The following is a 20,164-nucleotide window of genomic DNA, read 5'->3' as shown; positions in this document are numbered from 1 at the left end:
TCTTAGTTTTAGAAATCCTGCATCAAGGGAAAACCCACCAAAAGGACATGAGATGGAAAAGGAAGATCTTTGACATTTATTTTGTCACCTTCTGCCAAGTTTGTTTTAACCTCTCTACAGAGACATTTATTTCAGGGATGTGTAAGGACCCTTTTCAACTATTTACTATAGGAAGGTAAATCATAGGTTGTAACTTGGTTATAGCTTTCATGTGAAGGTCCTAAGTTAGTTTCATAGTAGGGGTGAATACATTGGATATTTTTTCTTCCATTCTTGAGACACTTTACTGAGAAGAATATGTTCCAGCTCCATCCATGTAAACATGAAAGAGGTAAAGTCTCCATATACCACAATACATATACCACAATTGGTGTACATATACCACAATTTGTTAATCCAGGTTTATTCGATGTTAAAACCATATAGGAAACATTCTCAAATATGAAATTGTGTTTAACTTTGTGTTATACTTGTATAAAAATGTTATTAATATATATTCCAACATTGCATGATAGTGTTACAATTCTGATGTCTTGATGTACTCACATTGTACCAGTAATAATTATGATTATTATGCTAAATTGAATTGCTGTATGCCACAGAAATAACCAACTTTCTTTGTCAAGTGTCTCTTTACCCATGGCTATGCTAAGACTTTTGCCATCCATAAATAATTATTAGTTTATTTTGAAAAAAAAAAGGAAGGTAAATCATCATTAATTATAATTTTCTTTTAAAAATTAGCATAAAAGTCATATATGCAAGATAACTTTAAAAATAATTTAAAATGGCTCGGCGCCTGTGGCTCAAGCGGCTAAGGTGCCAGCCATATACACCTGAGTTGGTGGGTATGAATCCAGCCAGGGCCACCAAACAACAATGATGGCTACAACCAAAAAATAGCCCAGTATTGTGGCAGGTGCCTGTGGTCCCAGCTACTTGGGAGGCAGAGGCAGGAGAATCGCTTGAGCCCAGGAGGTAGAAGTTGCTGTGAGCTGTGATGCCATGGCACTCTACCCAGGGTGACAGCTTGAGGCTCTATCTCTAAATTAATTAATTAATTGAAATGTGAAGCCCTATGTTGCCAACAGAAACCAGATTCATCTATATCTAGGGCTAAAGAAAGAAAAGAATAGAAAAAAACATATATCTTCAATCTCTTCCCCTGGTGTTTCTTAACCCTCATTCATGTACCATCTTTTGTCTTACCTCTCGGTGCCTATCCCGGTCTCGAGACTTCTCTCTCACCCAATCAATTGTATTAAAATCATCATAGGTCCCTACACCAGGAATTGGCTCCTCCAAGAAGTCCATGATCCTATTTGAAGAACCTATTCCTCCACCATTGTATGACTTGTCCTCTGTATTGAATAGGAAACAGATATTAGTACTTCAGATACTCTTAACATTTCTGAGCTCCCAAACCATCATAAGATTATATTTAGGGAGTACTGGTAAAGCAACTTAATCGCTGGGTGGGAATATCCATCACATTCACAGGTTATTGTGGTTTAGGCACAAAATAGTGAGTAACAAAAGGCAGTGTGAATAGAAGGGGACAGATTAGAGTGACAGTACAAAGAGAAAAGACAGGAATTGATGCACAATGTGAAAGAATTTATGAAATCAAAGACAGGAAGGAGCTTGGAGAAGCTTAGGCATTTTCAGTTTATAGAAGGGAAGACAAATGAGTCAAAGAACCATCTTACATTTATAAGGCAGTAATTCAATCCTATCAGGTAGCTTTTGCCTGATGGGGAATTCCAAAGAAAGCATATCAACCTCTTTAAGAGAAGCTGGCGGGGCTCGGCACCCGTAGCTCAGTGGTTAGGGCGCCGATCACATGCACCAGGGCTGGTGGGTTCAAACCCAGCCAGGGCCTGCTAAACAACAATGACAACAATAACAAAAAAAATAGCCTGGCATTGTGGTGTGCGCCTGTAGTCCCAGCTACTGGGAAGCTGAGGCAAGAGAATCATTTAAGCCTAAGAGTTTGAGGTTGCTGTGAGCTGTGATGCCAGGGCATGGCACTCTACTGAGGGTGACATAGTGAGACTCTGTCTCAAAAAAAAAAAAAAAAAGAGTTAAGCTGGCGGGAAAGTACAGATTTCCCTTCAATAGGTCTAAGACTTGATCCTTGATGTAATGGGCTTGTAGGAACTCCTTATGTCAGAACAGTCTGAGTTTTACAAACAGAGACTTAAAGAAAAGTACAGGGCTCAGTGATGACATGTCATCTAGAATGAACATATCCATTTGCCACCTATCATACTTCCTTCATCTGCTTCTCTTTTGACACTTCTATACATATTACAAGTACTTAATGCATATGCTTTATCTTCCTTTCTAGACTATAAACTCTTTGCTGATAGCCCTACATCTGATTCAACATTGCCTTCTCCACAGTGAGAAACACATATTCAAGACTTAATAAACATTGGCTGAACTAAAATTTGTTTGATGAATGGAGAGGATAAGAGAAAAAAAATTAAACTCACAGGTTGTATTCATTCACACAAGGCTTAACAAACTTGATCAAAATATTTCTGCAATATCATCTTATGAACAATATTTTGCTATTAAACACAGAACATAAACCTATTGAGGAATTTATGCAAATGTACGCTGGGAAAATGCAGAATAATGCCTTCATTTAATTCACCCAGCCAAAGCTCACATTTGCAGTACCAACCTTGGCAGGGACAAGGCTTCAACCAGACTGGTAATGAATCCTTCTGCAGAGAAGGCCTAAGTGGGCCTGTGCTGACTCCCTCTTCTCCCATCTGTATTCCCATCTTCACCATAACAGTCGAACTATAGCAGTCTCAAGTAAATTTGAAGGAACACCCCAAGCTGTACCTGGTTTACTAACTGTACGTCTTCTAAAGACCTATGTCAGCACACCTTTCATGAGCAATATGCACATTTGAAAGGAAAAGCTCTGCAGAGTCCAAATCATCTGGAGGATGGGGGTGGGGGTGGGGCAGGAGTGGAGTGGAGAAAGTGAACAAGTTAATCTTAAAACCCCAAACCAAAGTCCTTTCCATATCTTCACTCGTACCTGGCTGTAAAATGGATGGCTGCTGAATCACCAGCCCAGCATTTCCTATAATTTCAGTGTCATAATGATAAAGATGAAAGCTGGTATGTTGCTTGAAAGCTTAGAGGGGAAAAAACCAAGTAGGAAATGAGGGAGAAAGAGAATAAAGTATGTGTGTTTGGGGCAGGGGGCAGGCTGTTTCAATTCTCTAGTCAAATGCTGACATGAACACAGAACACCAAACAACCAGAAATTTACTTTTTAAGGCAGGTTACTGCTTCAATTGAATTTGCTCTGGTGTAAGAGTTCTCCTTTCAGGAGGGGGATAAAAGGATTTTGTGAAACTGATTTTTAAGAGCATCTGATAGCTATCTAATGTTACACTATATATCAAACGAGGCCCCCAACTTTAAGGATATTAAGGCAAAATGAAGATCTGCAACAGCTCTCTAGCAGGAAAGAAAGAATCCTATTACATCACTAGGTAACATGAGCACCACATCATCCTTCTTTGTAGTCAGGTCTCCCCTTAGAAATGCAATTGGCAGGCCACTTTCAAAGAACAGGCAGTGATTAGAATCCTACAACAGACTGCTTGTGATTCTCCAGACCCCCTGCTCCCGGGGGACATGCTTTAGTCCTTGGTCAGGCTTACCTTCAATCAGTTTTCTTTTTTTCTGCCTCTAGGAAGAAATAACCTTGGCAGCCTGCATTTGGTCATTTAGGTTGAGGAGCTTTCACTCTGAAATGCTTTAGAAGGGCACTTGCTGCATTCTCTGCCTTTTACAGCAACAAACGCCACCTAAAGAGCCACCAGTGTTCCCGGGCGGTCAGAATGTGATGTCACTGTTAGAATCACGTGACCAGACCCTTGGACCAGCCTTGGAGAAGGGAAGATTTTTAACCCCACACGGAAGCCTTAAAGATGTAGTCTCATCTAAACAAATGCTACCAAATTGGGGGCAGGCAGGAAGCTCAGAAAACTGGGGTGCAAATAAGTCTTAGTCTTCAGACCTCATTTAGCAGAAATTCCAAGAATTCTAAGTAGAAATATCCCCAGGCACTTAGAGTTACAGGAGTCCTAAGCAAAAAAAGGGGAGAAGCAAATACAGAAAAGGCTTTTTAAAAAATGCTCTGGATAACAATAACATGGGTAAAATCTCACTAACGTAATGCTGAGTGAAGGATAACAGACACAAAAGAGCATATAACGATTATTATTCTATTCCTATAAATTCAAAAACAGGCAAGTCTAGATAATATCATTTTAGGATACAAATGCAAGTGATTACATTAAGAGAAGAGAAGCAAGAAAATGACAAAAGTAAAGACAGGAGCTACCCAGAGGAGAGGGCTGCCATCTGGAGGAGCACATGGCAAGGGCGGGGCTTCTAGAATGCTGGTCATTTTTCTTGATCTTGGAAGTGGTTACGTGAGTGTTCACTTTAAACTTTAAACATGTTTTATGTCTCTTTCCCTGTGTATGTATTATAATTAAAGAAAAAAATGAAAAACTGAACTGTATATAATCTTATTATACAAGGTCAGTTCTTTAATAACACATAGTCACTTTGAAAATCTAAAGTACAGTCAAGAAAATGAGTTGTTTCTTAGTAGTGGTGCTCTACTCAGAAAGCACTGTCAACTTTGATACCCATTAAACTAACCTGGTGAAAGTAGCTATTTCAGCCCTGACAATAAATTCACTATGATGTTTCCATTGTTTTAAAGGCTTTCCTGGCTTCAGCTTTACTGTGAAGGCTATTTTTAAACAGGTCTTAATTAATTGCGCAGTAAAGCCAGCCCAGTAAAGAAGAATAAAATTGATGTCCCTTAACTCCTGAAAAGAACCTGCAGGGCAGCCACTGCTAAACATTAACCCAGTCACAGTTCTAATAATCAGATTCTAAGTATAGGGCTTTGAAATGCTTTTACTCTCAACAATTTATTTAAGACTTGATGCATCCTACAATGTTAATACAACAAAACCTTATGAAATGTAAGGCACTGCATGAAACCTCTATGCTTTGAGCTACAAGGATGTAAAAAGCAAAAGCCACGTGTGGCCCAAATATGACTATCTTATGTGATTAAAGTTTTAGAAAAGGATGTACATCTTACCCAACCTCTTAAGCCTCCTTCAGAATTTTCTTTATTAAAAACCATGATTTTAACTGTATTATCTGAAGACCACTACAGAATTCACTTACATTATCCAATCTGACTTACATTATCCTATTACATTATTTCTCACATTAGCAGCTATAGTATTTAGCAGTCAATTTAGTAAAGATACTATCTTTTGGAGGGGGCAGCGCCTATAGCTCAGTGGGTAGGGCGCCAGCCACATGTACCAGGACTGGTGGGTTCAAACCCAGCTCTGGCCTGCTAAAAACAAAAAAATAGCCAGGCATTGTGGTGGGCAGTAGTCCCAGCTACTCAGGAGGCTGAGGCAAGAAAATCGTTTAAGCCCAAGAGTTTGAGGTTGCTGCGAGCTGTGACGCCACAGCATTCTACTGAGGGCAACAAAGTGACACTCTGTCTCAATAAAAATAAAAAAAAAAAGATAGTGGGCGGCGCCTGTGGCTCAGCGAGTAGGGCGCCGGCCCCATATGCCGAGGGTGGCGGGTTCAAACCCAGCCCCGGCCAAACTGCAACAAAAAAAATAGCCAGGCGTTGTGGCGGGCGCCTGTAGTCCCAGCTGCTCGGGAGGCTGAGGCAAGAGAATCGCGTAAGCCCAGGATCTGGAGGTTGCTGTGAGCCGTGTGACACCACGGCACTCTACCGAGGGTGGTACGGTGAGACTCGGTCTCTACAAAAAAAAAAAAAAAAAAAAAAAGATACTATCTTTTTAGTATTTAAAAATCTATAGTTATATGAATTGTATAGCTGGTGCTGTGTATTAACTTTTAGTAAAAGATTAAGTGTTTTTCAAGTGTTCTATCAGCACTACTGAGGAGGGACATTTTTCATTTCATGTAAAGGTACTTCCTTTGAGAACTAGAGGGCTAGTAGGTATGGTACAGTCCTCATACTAAAACGAGATTTAATTACAATTCAGATTAAGAAATGAGGCACTGGGATTCAGAATGGACATGCTATATTTCTTTTATTCTTTTATATCCTCTATATCCTCTATTCCCTTCTCTACCAAATTTGTAATCACCAGCATGTGTTATACAAACTGCCCAGTGAGGACAACTGATATTATTATGAAAAGAAGACAAAGAAATGCTTACCAATTTTTAATGCATCACATGATAAAAATGCAACAATATAATTAATATTTTGGGATAAGCAGAGTTATCTTCCTGACACAGATCAGACCAGATCATTTCCCAGTTTCTAAAATGTCAGTGGTTCCTACAGCACATGCAGACTCCTTAATGAGTATTTGGCACAAGTGTGGGCCATAAATTTAAAAATATTCATCTTAATTTTTAGAATACAAAAAGTAAAATATTTTAAAATATATACTAATAATGACAACAATGACACTGCTACTATTTTAGATTTCACCAGTAAGAGGGATTACATTGTCTGTACTCTTTTACCAAGTTACCTATAGCTGACCTGACCACAAATCACTTAATCTGTTGGTCATGGTCTACATCCAGTTGGTTTCTTTTCTTAGCATTTTTTAAATTTAGTAGAAAGAAAGTGCAAATTCATAAAATTTAGCTGTCAAGAATAGCAGCAGGAGGCCAGGTGCAGTGGCTCATGCCTGTAATCCCAGCACTCTGGGTGGCTGAGGTGGGTGGATCACTTGAGCTCAGGAGTTCGAGACCAGCCTGAGCTAGAGTGAGACCCTGTGTCTAAAAATAGCCAGGTCTTGTGGCAGGCACCTATAGTCCCAGCTACTGCAAGGCTGAGGCAAAAGGATCACTTGAGCTTAAAAGTTTGAGGTTGCAGTGAGCTGTGATGCCATGGTACTCTACCTAGGGTGACAAAGTCTCAAAAAAAAAAAAAGAATAGCAGCAGCAATTATCTGCCTATTTATGGCCAAAGGCACAAAGAAAATGCAAAAGCCTTTTCAAAAAAATAATATATTAAGAGTTAAGCTTCTGGGCCAGGTACTGTGGCTTACACCTGTGATCCTTGTACTCTGGGAGGCTGTTCATTTGAGGTCAGGAGTTCAGGACCAACCTGAACAAGACCTCATCTCTACAAAAAATAGAAAAATTAGCTAGTCATGGTAGCACACACGTGTAGTCCCAGATACTTGGGAGGCTGAGGCAGGAGGATCACTTGAGCCTAGGAATTTGAAGTTGCAATGACTTATGCACTGCACTCTAGCTGGTGCAACCGAATAAGACTGTCTTAAAAAAAATATATGCTTCTGGTGCCAAGAAAGACAGAATTAAACAATGAGCCTAAATGTCAGATTGAAGTACTTAGGTGAGTCTAGATTTTTGCCTCTATAAGAATAAAAAAAGTAAAACTAATCTCAATTAAGTTTTGATGGCATTGTATTATATATAAAATATTATAATTTAGTGATGTCTAACAGGAAAATTATTCGAGTTAAAGTACAATTAGATCTCAACTTGAATGATAGAAGAAAAAGCCCCTCAAAAGCTAATTTGCACTGCCTGAGTCCAAGGAAAAAACACACTAAATTAGACAAAAAAGTCAATGTACAAACAGCTTTTCCTTAGGTAATACTTAGGTCTAAAGACTTAACAATGGGTCTTTAGAAACATATTGTTTGAACGAGAAGGCATAAAAATGAATGCATTTAACCTAGTTCCCATTATGGAAACCATTTTCTAATTTTTTCCTTAAAAAATAACATGCTGCTTAAAACTGTAAATCTCCTTAAAATACAAGAAAAACATTCTGATTTGAGAATAATGTTTATTTCAATCCCTAACAAATATGCCATTAGAATTTACCTAAGGGGTTGAATAGTAACTGATTAAGTGAACTAGTTAATCACTAACCAAAACACAGGGGGAAATAGAATAGAAGGAAACCTCAAGCACAGACCTTGAAGTACTGCTTTAGTAATATCTCAGCTGCATGAGGGCTCACTAATTGGCAACAGCCAAAGAAATAAACAAGAACACCAGGAAATGGGGCAGGGCTATTGGTGTATATCGTAGGATTTGAAAATAGTCCGTTTAAAACTATATTTCAGTTTTACAGGGATATATTGTATTTTTGCAAGGCTAGAACCACATCTACAAAAAATTCAACACTACGTCTAGCACACATCAGCAGATATTCGTCCTGGGGTCATTTAAACTTTACCTTTGTTCAACAACAACTACTGAGAGCCTATTATATGCCATTTCTCACTTCTATACCTGCACCCCGCTTCCCTTCTTGTACTGGTTCATCCATTCTAGAGCTCCTAATAAGTCATAAACTCTTTCACATTTCCTTTCACCTACATGTCTATTTCTGAGAATACATTAAAGCTGAAGCCCCATTAATTAGGCAATGTTTGTAGGACCTTTCTATCTAGCAACTTGTGCCTCCATTTTGCCTCTGTTTTGCTTTCCCACTTATCGAAACCCAGAGGCCAAAAAGAAAATGTAGTAGCTATTCCATCTAAGTCCTGGATAGTATCATCACACTACATTATGCTTTAATGCTGTGGTCTCCAACTCCTAGGCCACAAACCTGTACCAGTCCATGGCCTGTTAGGAGTCACAGAGCTCCACATCTCCCACCCTCCCTTGAAAAAATTGTTCCTTGAAACTTATGAACTGGCCACATAGTAGGAGGTGAGTGGCAGGCAATCTAGTGAAGTAGCTTCATCTGTATTTATTACAGTCTTACAGCTACCAGCTCCTCCCCATTGCTTGTATCACTGCCTGATCTCTGCCTACCTACCCTTCCCAGCCGCTCATCCCCTGTCGGTGAAAACATTGTCTTCCATGAAACCAGTCCCTAGTGCCAAAAAACCACTGCTTTATTACACCATCTTAGTTTGACCCCTGGGATATTCAGGGTGAATATTCTGATGGGACACATCTATATGTCATACTGGTTGTTAAATACTGAAATACCTCAGTAGCTATAGATAAATAACTACTTTTTTCCTAAGGATGCTTCTAATCCCTGGCCCCCTCACACTAACCCCTAGAAACTCCTGAACTTTTTCATGATGCAGCAGGTATAACACCAGGAGGCTCCAGAACACTATGCCTTAGTGCTATGTCTGACATCCGATCTGACTGATGCATCTGTGTTGTTTTGACTGTCACTCCTGAACTCATTTCATTTAGGGAGCCACTGCTTTGGTTCCTACCCAGAGCTAGTTAAAACTTGAAGTTGTCTAAGATGCAGGAAGGATAAAAAAGAAGAAACTCTTTATCCCAACTCTGCTGAGAGCTAGACAATAAAAGGGGTAGTTGAGGGATGTGAGTAATAGAACTGTGAAATCCAATAATACAGGGTGTCCATAAAGTTCATGTGCAATTTAAAATAGTTTACAGCCAGTATGACAATTTAAAATAGTAAACCATTTTAAATTTCATAGGAACTTTATGGACACCCTGTATATACTATTAAAACAAAGTTTGAGAGTTACAAGAAGAATACAGGAATCTGGAGCATGGTGGAAGAGGACAGGCAAAACTTTAGAGACAAGCATGAATATATATATTTTTTGTTTGTTTGTTTGTTTTAAGACAGCATCTCATTTTGTCACCCTAAGTAGAGTGTGTGGCATCATAGCTCACAGCAACCTCAAACTCCTGGGCTCAATCCTCTTGCCTCAGTTTTTTCTATTTTTAGTAGAGATGGGATCTTGCTCTTACTCAGACTGGTCTCAAACTCCTGCATTAAAGCAATCCACCTGCCTGAATGCTAGAATTACAAGCATGAGCCACCGCACCAGTCCTGTGAATCTAGATTCTAACATTACCTTCTGACCCCTTTTTTCCCATTGAATACAGCTTTATCTCTGCTGGGTTATGGACATTTTCTTGGAGCATGTCTCCTTTATGCCTCCTACTCTCAGCATCTTCTCTAATCTGGAAGTTCCCAGAACACCTCACTCTCATCGCAAGTGGAGCCAGGTTGCTAATTTCCAGTTACCAAAAACAGCACACGAGGATATTGCCTTGCTATCTGCAGGTTCCAACTGGACTATAATGTCACAGAAATGGAAATAAAGGGGCTAATTTTGATAAAGTTGCTGAGAGGGCTGTTCATATAAAGCAAACAGCCCTGTACTTCCTTACTGGCTCTTCATTCCTTTCTTCTCAAATGTACACATTTATGGGACTGACAAGAGAGTGGGGAATGTAATGAGTAGAGAGACACTACCCCAAAATGCACACTACATGCCACAACATTGGGAAATCCTTTGGGTAGCATTATCCTTTCTAATAACTTGTAATTATAGTTTTAGAAGCAGCAATTCTCTAGTTCTTCTGTACTAACTCTACCTTGATTTATCTTTATTACTCTCCAAAAGGAAGTTGGGGACAACAAATTAGCGATTATTCTTTGGTGGGGAAAGTTAAGTCGAGAGAGGAAATACCAATCAGGAGATTCTTCTTGAAGTCATAGGAATAGTGTGATGTCATAGATAGAAAAATGAGTTAAAAAGTGCACACCTCAGCAGAGAGAGGGAAGGAGGGAGTGGGTGGGGCCTTGGTATGTGCCACACCTTTTGGGGGCAAGACATGATTGTAAGAGGGACTTTACCTAACAAATGCAATCAGTGTAACCTGGTTTCTTGTACCCTCAATGAATCCCCAACAATAAAAAAAAAATTTTAAAAAATGCACACCTCCTAGAAATCTCCCTTAAAGAAACAGTTGTACTTGCACACACCAATATGTGTATGTTATTCATTGCAGCACTGTAGCAACAAAAGCTGGCAACAAGGACAATATCCAGTAACAGGAGAATAGTGCAAGGAAAGAAGTAGACTATCCTGAAATAGAAAAATGTCATCTCCCAGAATACTATATGAAAAAGCAAATCACAAAAACTGTTTTTTTTTTAAAAAGTGTGTGTCTGTGTGTATGACTGGATAGAGAAAGAACTGGAATATATTAAAGTCTTTTCAGTGTTTGTCTCTGGAGTGGGGAGAAAAAGTGGGACTTTCACATTTCACAGATGTGTATACAGTTTGAACCTTTTATAGTGAGATGTATTTAAATGCTATGTAAATGGTTTTGAAAATAAAAATAAAATCAGTGCAGCTGGAAGAATAGAGATAGGACATGGCAAAGAGGAGACCTATATTCTGGGAGGCAGACCACTGGGATATATGGACAAAGAAGGGGACTATTTCTGGTGAACACTAGGTGAAGTAGTCCTGAGAGGAAGGTGGCTCACTCAGTTTTCAAATAAAAGTCAATAGGAAGAAAGTCTTTGTGATTGGACCTCCATTCCAGCAGCGAGAAATATGAATTCTACTCCTAGCTCTACAACTTGCTAGGTTTGTCACCTTGAGCAACTGCCTTAATTTCTGGCGTTTTACAGGTTTGCCATCTATAAAATGAGGAGGTGTTAGCCAGCATGATTTTAAGGTCCCTTCCAGCTTCATAGTCTATCATTTCAACAATGATTTATTGTTTGGTCACTCATATATTGTATTGGATGATTTCTAAGAGGATCTTATCTTTGAGTTACTCCAAATGGTATTTTTCTCCCATAGTTATTTGAGAACACTCTTCTGACAAGTTCATAAAATGGTGCCAGCAATCCTTAGAAAAGAAAGGTAAGACTCAGTTCACCAGTGCAGTATAAGACAACCTAGTATCCCAATGAGACCCAACATTTCTGGTATATGGCTAACTATAGAACTTTAGCCATATGACTACAGTATCTCTGGAGTACGTGGTAGTCCCTGACCCCAGAAACACACAGTATGAATCTCCTGAAGCATTACAGCAACTCTTTACCACATCATAAAGTGGAACAAAGTAATACACTCAGGAATTACGTTGGCCAAAGGGCCTCTAAAATGTATTTCCTTCGAGAGCAGAGGGGTGGAGCAAGATGGCAGCCGAGTAACAGCTTCCTTGCATCTGGGCACCGTGAGTCTGGGGATATAGGACTCCAGGCATCTCTGGCTGGTGGGATCTGCCTATCATCACCCCTGAGAGGATACAGGGAGTCAGCGAGAGACTTCTGGACCCCAAGAGGAGGACTAAAACAGTGGAAAACCAGCAAGAGGTCGCGTGTGTTCAATCCGCCTAAACCCGCCCGCAACTGTAAGTTCAGTAGCAGCGAGACTGCAAACCAGAAAGGCCTTACCTGTGAACTGTTTTGGTGTCTTTGGACTTGGCACTCAGCTGAACTGCCTTGGGGAGAGCCTGAGCGGGAGTGCGGAGAACTCTGGCCTTTGTCTAGGGCCCCAGTCTGAGCCGCTGAGCCAGACGGAGCTAATAGAGTTTGGCTCTGGGTCACAGGCAGACATTGTGAGCGATCTGCCCTGGCAAGCTCCGCCCTCAGGGTCGCAGAGCTGGAATTGGGTGGGAGCTGGTAACCCAGCGACCAAGTAGCCTAAGGGCGGGGTCTGAGCCGCCTTGCAGCCCTAACCCTCGGGGGCAGAGGGAGACCAGTTTTGACACACAGGGTAAGTGGATAGCCACTTCAGCAGTGATTCCAGCAGCAAGCACTTCCCTGAGAAAGCTTCTGCTCAGTAAGTGAACAAGTTCAAAGTGCCTTTTAAGTGGGCTGAAGAGAGATTTAGGGCGTCTACCTGCTGGGGTTCGAGAAACTAGCAGCCTCCAGTCGTATCAGAACTGTGATTAACATCTCATACCCCAGAAGACCACGTGTTGCCCAGACAATATTCAATTCCATATACATACTGCTTTGTTTTTGGTTGCGTGTGTGTTTTTTTTTGTTTGTTTGTTTGGTTTTTTTTCTGGTTTGGTTTTTTTTTTGTTTATTTTGACGTTCTAGATTGTTGTTTTGTTTTTTAAGTTCAACCTTTTCCATACAGATCCTTTTTCTTTCTCAATTTTTCTAGTTTAATTATAATTTCCCATTGCTGCCTATTTCAATAATCAGAACTTCATTTTTGTTAGTGTTTCTACCACTATTATTTGGTTTTTCCAGCCAATTTTATCCCGTAAAGCTTTCTGTTTGCTTGTTTTGGTTTGATTTATAGCATTTTTGTCTTTCCTCTCTACTTGGTGGAGGTGGGGTACTGTGTCTCATCAGGTTAGCAAAGAGCTGCTGACCTCAAGTGAACCACCCCACTTGGCACCCCCAGAAGGTGTTTTTTTTTTTAAGGTTGTATCAAAGTACCCTACTGTACACCTATATTGCTCTGTCTCCCTCTTTCTGTACCTCTCTTCTTTTTGTCAATATTCCTTTCACCCAACCACTCTCCTTTCTCTATTTTTCTTTTTTTTCATTTTTTTTTTTTTTTTCTTATCACTCGGTCCTCATTTCTTTCATCGCTTTTTTGCTCTTAAATCTTCTCACCCTTCTGGTCCTGTAACCCTTAGTCCACAGGCACAAGAACTTAAAGAGCAAGAGGAATTGAAAGGAAAATTAGGGCAAGTAAACAGATAAAAGAAATCACCCATGAGGAAGAATCAGCAGAAAACTCCAGGCAACATGAAGAACCAGTCCAGAACTACCCCGCCAAGGGACCATGAGGTAGCTACTGCAGAGGATTCCACCTATACAGAAATGTTAGGAATGACAGAAAGGGAATTTAGAATACACATGTTGAAAACAATGAAGGAAATGATGGAAACAATGAAGGAAACTGTTAATAAAGTGGAAAATAACCAAAAGGAAATTCAAAAACAGAATCAAATAAGAGATGAACGATATGAAGAATATAAAAAGGATATAGCAGAGCTGAAGGAAATGAAACAGTCAATCAGGGAACTTAAAGATGCAATGGAAAGTATCAGCAACAGGTTAGACCATGCAGAAGAAAGAATTTCAGAGGTAGAAGACAAAGTTTTTGAGATAACTCAGATAGTAAAAGAGGCAGAAAAGAAGAGAGAGAAAGCAGAACGTTCACTGTCAGAATTATGGGACTTTATGAAGCGTTCCAACATACGAGTTATAGGAATTCCAGACGGGGAAGAAGAATGCCCCAGAGGAATGGAAGCCATACTAGAGAATATTATAAAAGAAAATTTTCCAAATATCACCAAAGATTCTGACACACTGCTTTCAGAGGGATATCGGACCCCAGGTCGCCTCAACTCTAACCGAGCTTCTCCAAGACATATTGTGATGAACCTCTCCAAAGTCAAGACCAAAGAAAAGATTCTGCAAGCTGCCAGGAGTAAGCGCCAGTTGACCTACCGGGGCAAATCCATCAGATTGACCTCAGACTTCTCTAATGAAACTTTCCAAGCAAGAAGACAATGGGCATCTACCTTTAATCTACTTAAACAGAACAATTTTCAGCCCAGAATTCTGTACCCTGCTAAGCTAAGCTTCAAAATTGACGGAGAAATCAAATCATTTACGGATATACAAACATTGAGGAAATTCGCCACAACAAGACCAGCTCTACAGGAAATACTTCAACCTGTTCTGCACACTGACCACCACAATGGATCAGCAGCAAAGTAAGAACTCAGAAATTAAAGGACAGAACCTAACCTCCACACTGATGCAAAAGATAAAACTAAGCAATGGACTCTCACAAAATAAGACGAATAGAATACTACCACACTTGTCAATTATCTCAATAAATGTTAATGGCTTGAATTCCCCACTGAAGAGACATAGATTGGTTGACTGGATTAAAAAACACAAGCCATCCATCTGCTGTCTGCAAGAAACACACCTGGCTTCAAAAGACAAATTAAAGCTCCGAGTCAAGGGTTGGAAGACAATTTTTCAGGCAAATGGAATTCAGAAGAAAAGAGGAGTTGCAATCTTATTTTCAGACACATGTGGATTTAAAGCAACTAAAGTCAAAAAAGACAAAGATGGTCACTTTATATTGGTCAAGGGAAAAATACAACAAGAAGACGTTTCAATTCTAAATATTTATGCACCCAATTTAAATGCTCCCAGATTCTTGAAGCAGACCTTACTCAGTCTGAGCAATATGATATCTGATAATACCATCATAACAGGGGACTTTAACACTCCTCTTACAGAGCTGGACAGATCCTCTAAACAGAAATTAAACAAGGATATAAGAGACTTAAATGAGACTCTAGAACAACTGTGCTTGATAGACGCATATAGAACACTCCACCCCAAAGATAAAGAATATACATTCTTCTCATCACCCCATGGAACATTCTCCAAAATTGATCATATCCTGGGACACAAAACAAATATCAACAGAATCAAAAGAATTGAAATTTTACCTTGTATCTTCTCAGACCATAAGGCACTAAAGGTGGAACTCAACTCTAACAAAAATGCTCGACCCCACCCAAAGGCATGGAAACTAAACAATCTTCTGTTGAATAACAGATGGGTGCAGGAAGAAATAAAACAGGAAATCATTAACTTCCTTGAGCATAACAACAATGAAGACACAAGCTACCAAAACCTGTGGGATACTGCAAAAGCAGTTTTGAGAGGAAAATTCATCGCTTTAGATGCCTACATTCGAAAAACAGAAAGAGAGCACATCAACAATCTCACAAGAGATCTTATGGAATTGGAAAAAGAAGAACAATCTAAGCCTAAACTCAGTAGAAGAAAAGAAATATCCAAAATCAAATCAGAGATCAATGAAATTGAAAACAAAATAATCATTCAGAAAATTAATGAAACAAGGAGTTGGTTTTTTGAAAAAATAAATAAAATAGATAAACCATTGGCCAGACTAACAAGGAATAGAAAAGTAAAATCTCTAGTAACCTCAATCAGAAATGATAAAGGGGAAATAACAACTGATCCCACAGAGATACAAGAGATCATCTCTAAATACTACCAGAAACTCTATGCCCAGAAATTTGACAATGTGAAAGAAATGGATCAATATTTGGAATCACACCCTCTCCCTAGACTCAGCCAGGAAGAAATAGAGCTCCTGAACAGACCAATTTCAAGCACTGAGATCAAAGAAACAATAAAAAAGCTTCCAACCAAAAAATGCCCTGGTCCAGATGGCTTCACTCCAGAATTCTATCAAACCTTCAAGGAAGAGCTTATTCCTGTACTGCAGAAATTATTCCAAAAAATTGAGGAAGAAGGAATCTTCCCCAACACATTCTATGAAGCAAACATCACCCTGATACCAAAACCAGGAAAAGACCCAACCAAAAAGGAGAATTTCAGACCAATCTCACTCATGAACATAGACGCAAAAATTCTCAACAAAATCCTAGCCAATAGATTACAGCTTATCATCAAAAAAGTCATTCATCATGATCAAGTAGGCTTCATCCCAGGGATGCAAGGCTGGTTTAACATACGCAAGTCTATAAACGTTATCCACCATATTAACAGAGGCAAAAATAAAGATCACATGATCCTCTCAATAGATGCAGAAAAAGCATTTGATAAAATCCAGCATCCTTTTCTAATTAGAACACTGAAGAGTATAGGCATAGGTGGCACATTTCTAAAACTGATTGAAGCTATCTATGACAAACCCACAGCCAATATTTTACTGAATGGAGTAAAACTGAAAGCTTTTCCTCTTAGAACTGGAACCAGACAAGGTTGTCCTCTGTCACCTTTACTATTCAACATAGTGCTGGAAGTTCTAGCCAATACAATTAGGCAAGACAAGGAAATAAAGGGAATCCAAATGGGAGCAGAGGAGGTCAAACTCTCCCTCTTTGCTGACGACATGATCTTATACTTAGAGAACCCCAAAGACTCAACCACAAGACTCCTAGAAGTCATCAAAAAATACAGTAATGTTTCAGGATATAAAATCAATGTCCACAAGTCAGTAGCCTTTGTGTACACCAATAACAGTCAAGATGAGAAGCTAATTAAGGACACAACTCCCTTCACCATAGTTTCAAAGAAAATCAAATACCTAGGAATATACCTAACGAAGGAGGTGAAGGACCTGTATAAAGAAAACTATGAAATCCTCAGAAAGGAAATAGCAGAGGATATTAACAAATGGAAGAACTTACCATGCTCATGGATGGGAAGAATCAACATTGTTAAAATGTCCATACTTCCCAAAGCAATCTACCTATTCAATGCCATTCCTATCAAAATACCAACATCATACTTTCAAGATTTGGAAAAAATGATTCTGCGTTTTGTATGGAACCGGAAAAAACCCCGTATAGCTAAGGCAGTTCTCTGTAATAAAAATAAAGCTGGGGGCATCAGCATACCAGATTTTAGTCTGTACTACAAAGCCATAGTGCTCAAGACAGCATGGTACTGGCACAAAAACAGAGACATAGACACTTGGAATCGAATGGAAAACCAAGAAATGAAACTAACATCTTACTACCACCTAATCTTTGATAAACCAAACAAGAACATACCTTGGGGGAAAGACTCCCTATTCAATAAATGGTGTTGGGAGAACTGGATGTCTACATGTAAAAGACTGAAACTGGACCCACACCTTTCCCCACTCACAAAAATTGATTCAAGATGGATAAAGGACTTAAACTTAAGGCATGAAACAATAAAAACCCTCCAAGAAAGCATAGGAAAAACACTGGAAGATATTGGCCTGGGGAAAGACTTCATGAAGAAGACTGCCATGGCAATTGCAACAACAACAAAAATAAACAAATGGGACTTCATTAAACTGAAAAGCTTCTGTACTGCTAAGGAGACAATAACCAAAGCAAAGAGACAACCTACACAATGGGAAAGGATATTTGCATATTTTCAATCAGACAAAAGCTTGATAACTAGGATCTATAGAGAACTCAAAGTAATCCACATGAAAAAAGCCAACAATCCCTTATATCAATGGGCAAGAGACATGAATAGAACTTTCTCTAAAGACGACAGACGAATGGCTAACAAACACATGAAAAAATGTTCATCATCTCTATATATTAGAGAAATGCAAATCAAAACAACCCTGAGATATCATCTAACCCCAGTGAGAATGGCCCACATCACAAAATCTCAAAACTGCAGATGCTGGCGTGGATGTGGAGAGAAGGGAACACTTTTACACTGCTGGTGGGACTGCAAACTAGTACAACCTTTCTGGAAGGAAGTATGGAGAATCCTCAAAGCACTCAAGCTAGACCTCCCATTTGATCCTGCAATCCCATTACTGGGCATCTACCCAGAAGGAAAAAAATCCTTTTATCATAAGGACACTTGTACTAGACTGTTTATTGCAGCTCAATTTACAGTCGCCAAAATGTGGAAACAGCCTAAATGCCCACCAACCCAGGAATGGATTAACAAGCTGTGGTATATGTATACCATGGAATACTATTCAGCCATTAAAAAAAATGGAGACTTTACATCCTTCGTATTAACCTGGATGGACGTGGAAGATATTATTCTTAGTAAAGCATCACAAGAATGGAGAAGCATGAATCCTATGTACTCAATTTTGATATGAGGACAATTAATGACAATTATGGTTATGGGGGGGGAACAGAAAGAGGGAAGGAGGGAGGTGGGTGGGGCCTTGGTGTGTGTCACACTTTATGGGGGCAAGACATGATTGCAAGAGGGACTTTACCTAACAATTGCAATCAGTGTAACCTGGCTTATTGTACCCTCAATGAATCCCCAACAATAAAAAAAAAATAAAATAAAATAAAAAAAATGTATTTCCTTCGAGATAGGACATGGTTTCATTAAATGAAAAAACGAGTAGCCTCTGGATTCAGCATATGCAAGTAAAAAGCTTAGATGTTATTACTTTCATCCTTACAAGAAAAGTTTAGACAAAATGAAAAATTAATGATTTTTCTCGGACCCATTGGAGAACTGAGGTTGCAGAGGAAACTGGCAATCCAAAATCTGAGGAAACAAATGTATCCAAAGAGAGACAGCTGAGCTCTGCTTACCTGAAGAAGAAACAGCTGGAACCATAAACACTTAGAAACACTTAAACGGCAACTTGGACAAATTGCTGAAGGCTAAGTGTGGATTAGCATGAATATGAGAAACTCCTGAGGATCACAGTCTTACAGGCGCTCCCATACTAAAGCTCTAGCTCTACCTCCAGGAACCCTACCAAGTTCTCCCTGTGAAGATCCAAGAAAGAATACCTCGTGGCTCTGACCAGGGGAGAAGAGTAATCATTGTGAAATTTGCCCAGAGATTTCTCCATAACAAAGGTCTATGCTCCAGGGGAAAATGCTTTGCCTGAGCTTACTCCCTGTTAGAGGAAAAGCATTCTTCCCACTGTAAAACCCTCTAGCCTGCTTATCAGACCTAAAGGGAGAAAAACATACTCAACAGGTCAGATCTTCAAGAAAACACATTGGGAATGCTACAGTCAAGGGAGTAGAGACCAGGGAGGACAAAATGCTACATTACTGGAGAAAAACTTACAGCCACAAAATACAGTACCAATAAAACACTGAGACTTAATCAGAAGATTGTAAAATTACCTTCTCCTCCATACTTTACCACCACACTACAGGGCTTTAGTATAATAACAATGGATTACAGTTCTAAGAGTTACCTAGATACAGGGTCTCTAAAGTTGTCCTCAGGGAAACTCAAAATCAAGAAGGGAGACAAAAACAAGGAAACTATAGGAATTTGAACCCTCTGGCACCTAGTTACAGCAAACATTAGATACAGCCCAACTCCCATCCAGTTTGCCATGAATCCTAACACAGTGAAATTATTACAGAAATAAATAACAGAAAAACAGCTGGAAAATCCCTTAAATACCTGGAAATCAAACAACACACACTTCCAAATAACCCATGCGTTAAAAAAGTCTCAAGACAAATTTAAAAATATTTTAAAGAAGATGAAAATATAATACATCAAAATTTGTGGGATACAGCAAAAGCAGTGCTTAGAAATTAATAGCATTAAATGAATATGTTAGAAAAGAAGATGTAAAATGAATAACCTAAGCTTCCATCTTAGGAAATTCATGGAAAAAGAGAGCAATGTAAGCCTAAACAAGCAGAAGAAAACAAAGAAAAAAATTAGAGCAAAAATCAATGAAACTGAACACAGGAAAACAGCAAAATCAATAAAATCAAAAGCAGATAAGTGTTAGCCAGGCTAACCAAGAAAAAAAGAGAAGACTCAAATTACCAATATTAGAGATGAAGGAGG

At 39.2% G+C, this 20,164-nt stretch overlaps 1 protein-coding gene across 1 annotated transcript in view; it reads right to left on the bottom strand.

The window, feature by feature from the left end:
• CLCN5 (chloride voltage-gated channel 5) overlaps positions 1–20,164 on the bottom strand; it is a 205,421-nt gene that overhangs the window by 24,731 nt on the left and 160,526 nt on the right. The window contains exon 4 of the mRNA XM_053579964.1: positions 1,210–1,361. Within this exon, the coding sequence (XP_053435939.1) occupies positions 1,210–1,361 (152 nt within the window). The remainder of the gene's footprint in view (positions 1–1,209; positions 1,362–20,164) is intronic.

Source organism: Nycticebus coucang, chromosome X (assembly GCF_027406575.1).
Source record: "Nycticebus coucang isolate mNycCou1 chromosome X, mNycCou1.pri, whole genome shotgun sequence".
NCBI classification, from domain to species: Eukaryota; Metazoa; Chordata; class Mammalia; order Primates; family Lorisidae; genus Nycticebus; species Nycticebus coucang.
The sequence above is the reverse complement of the archived record's forward strand: the minus strand, read 5'-3'. Positions and strand labels throughout refer to the sequence as shown.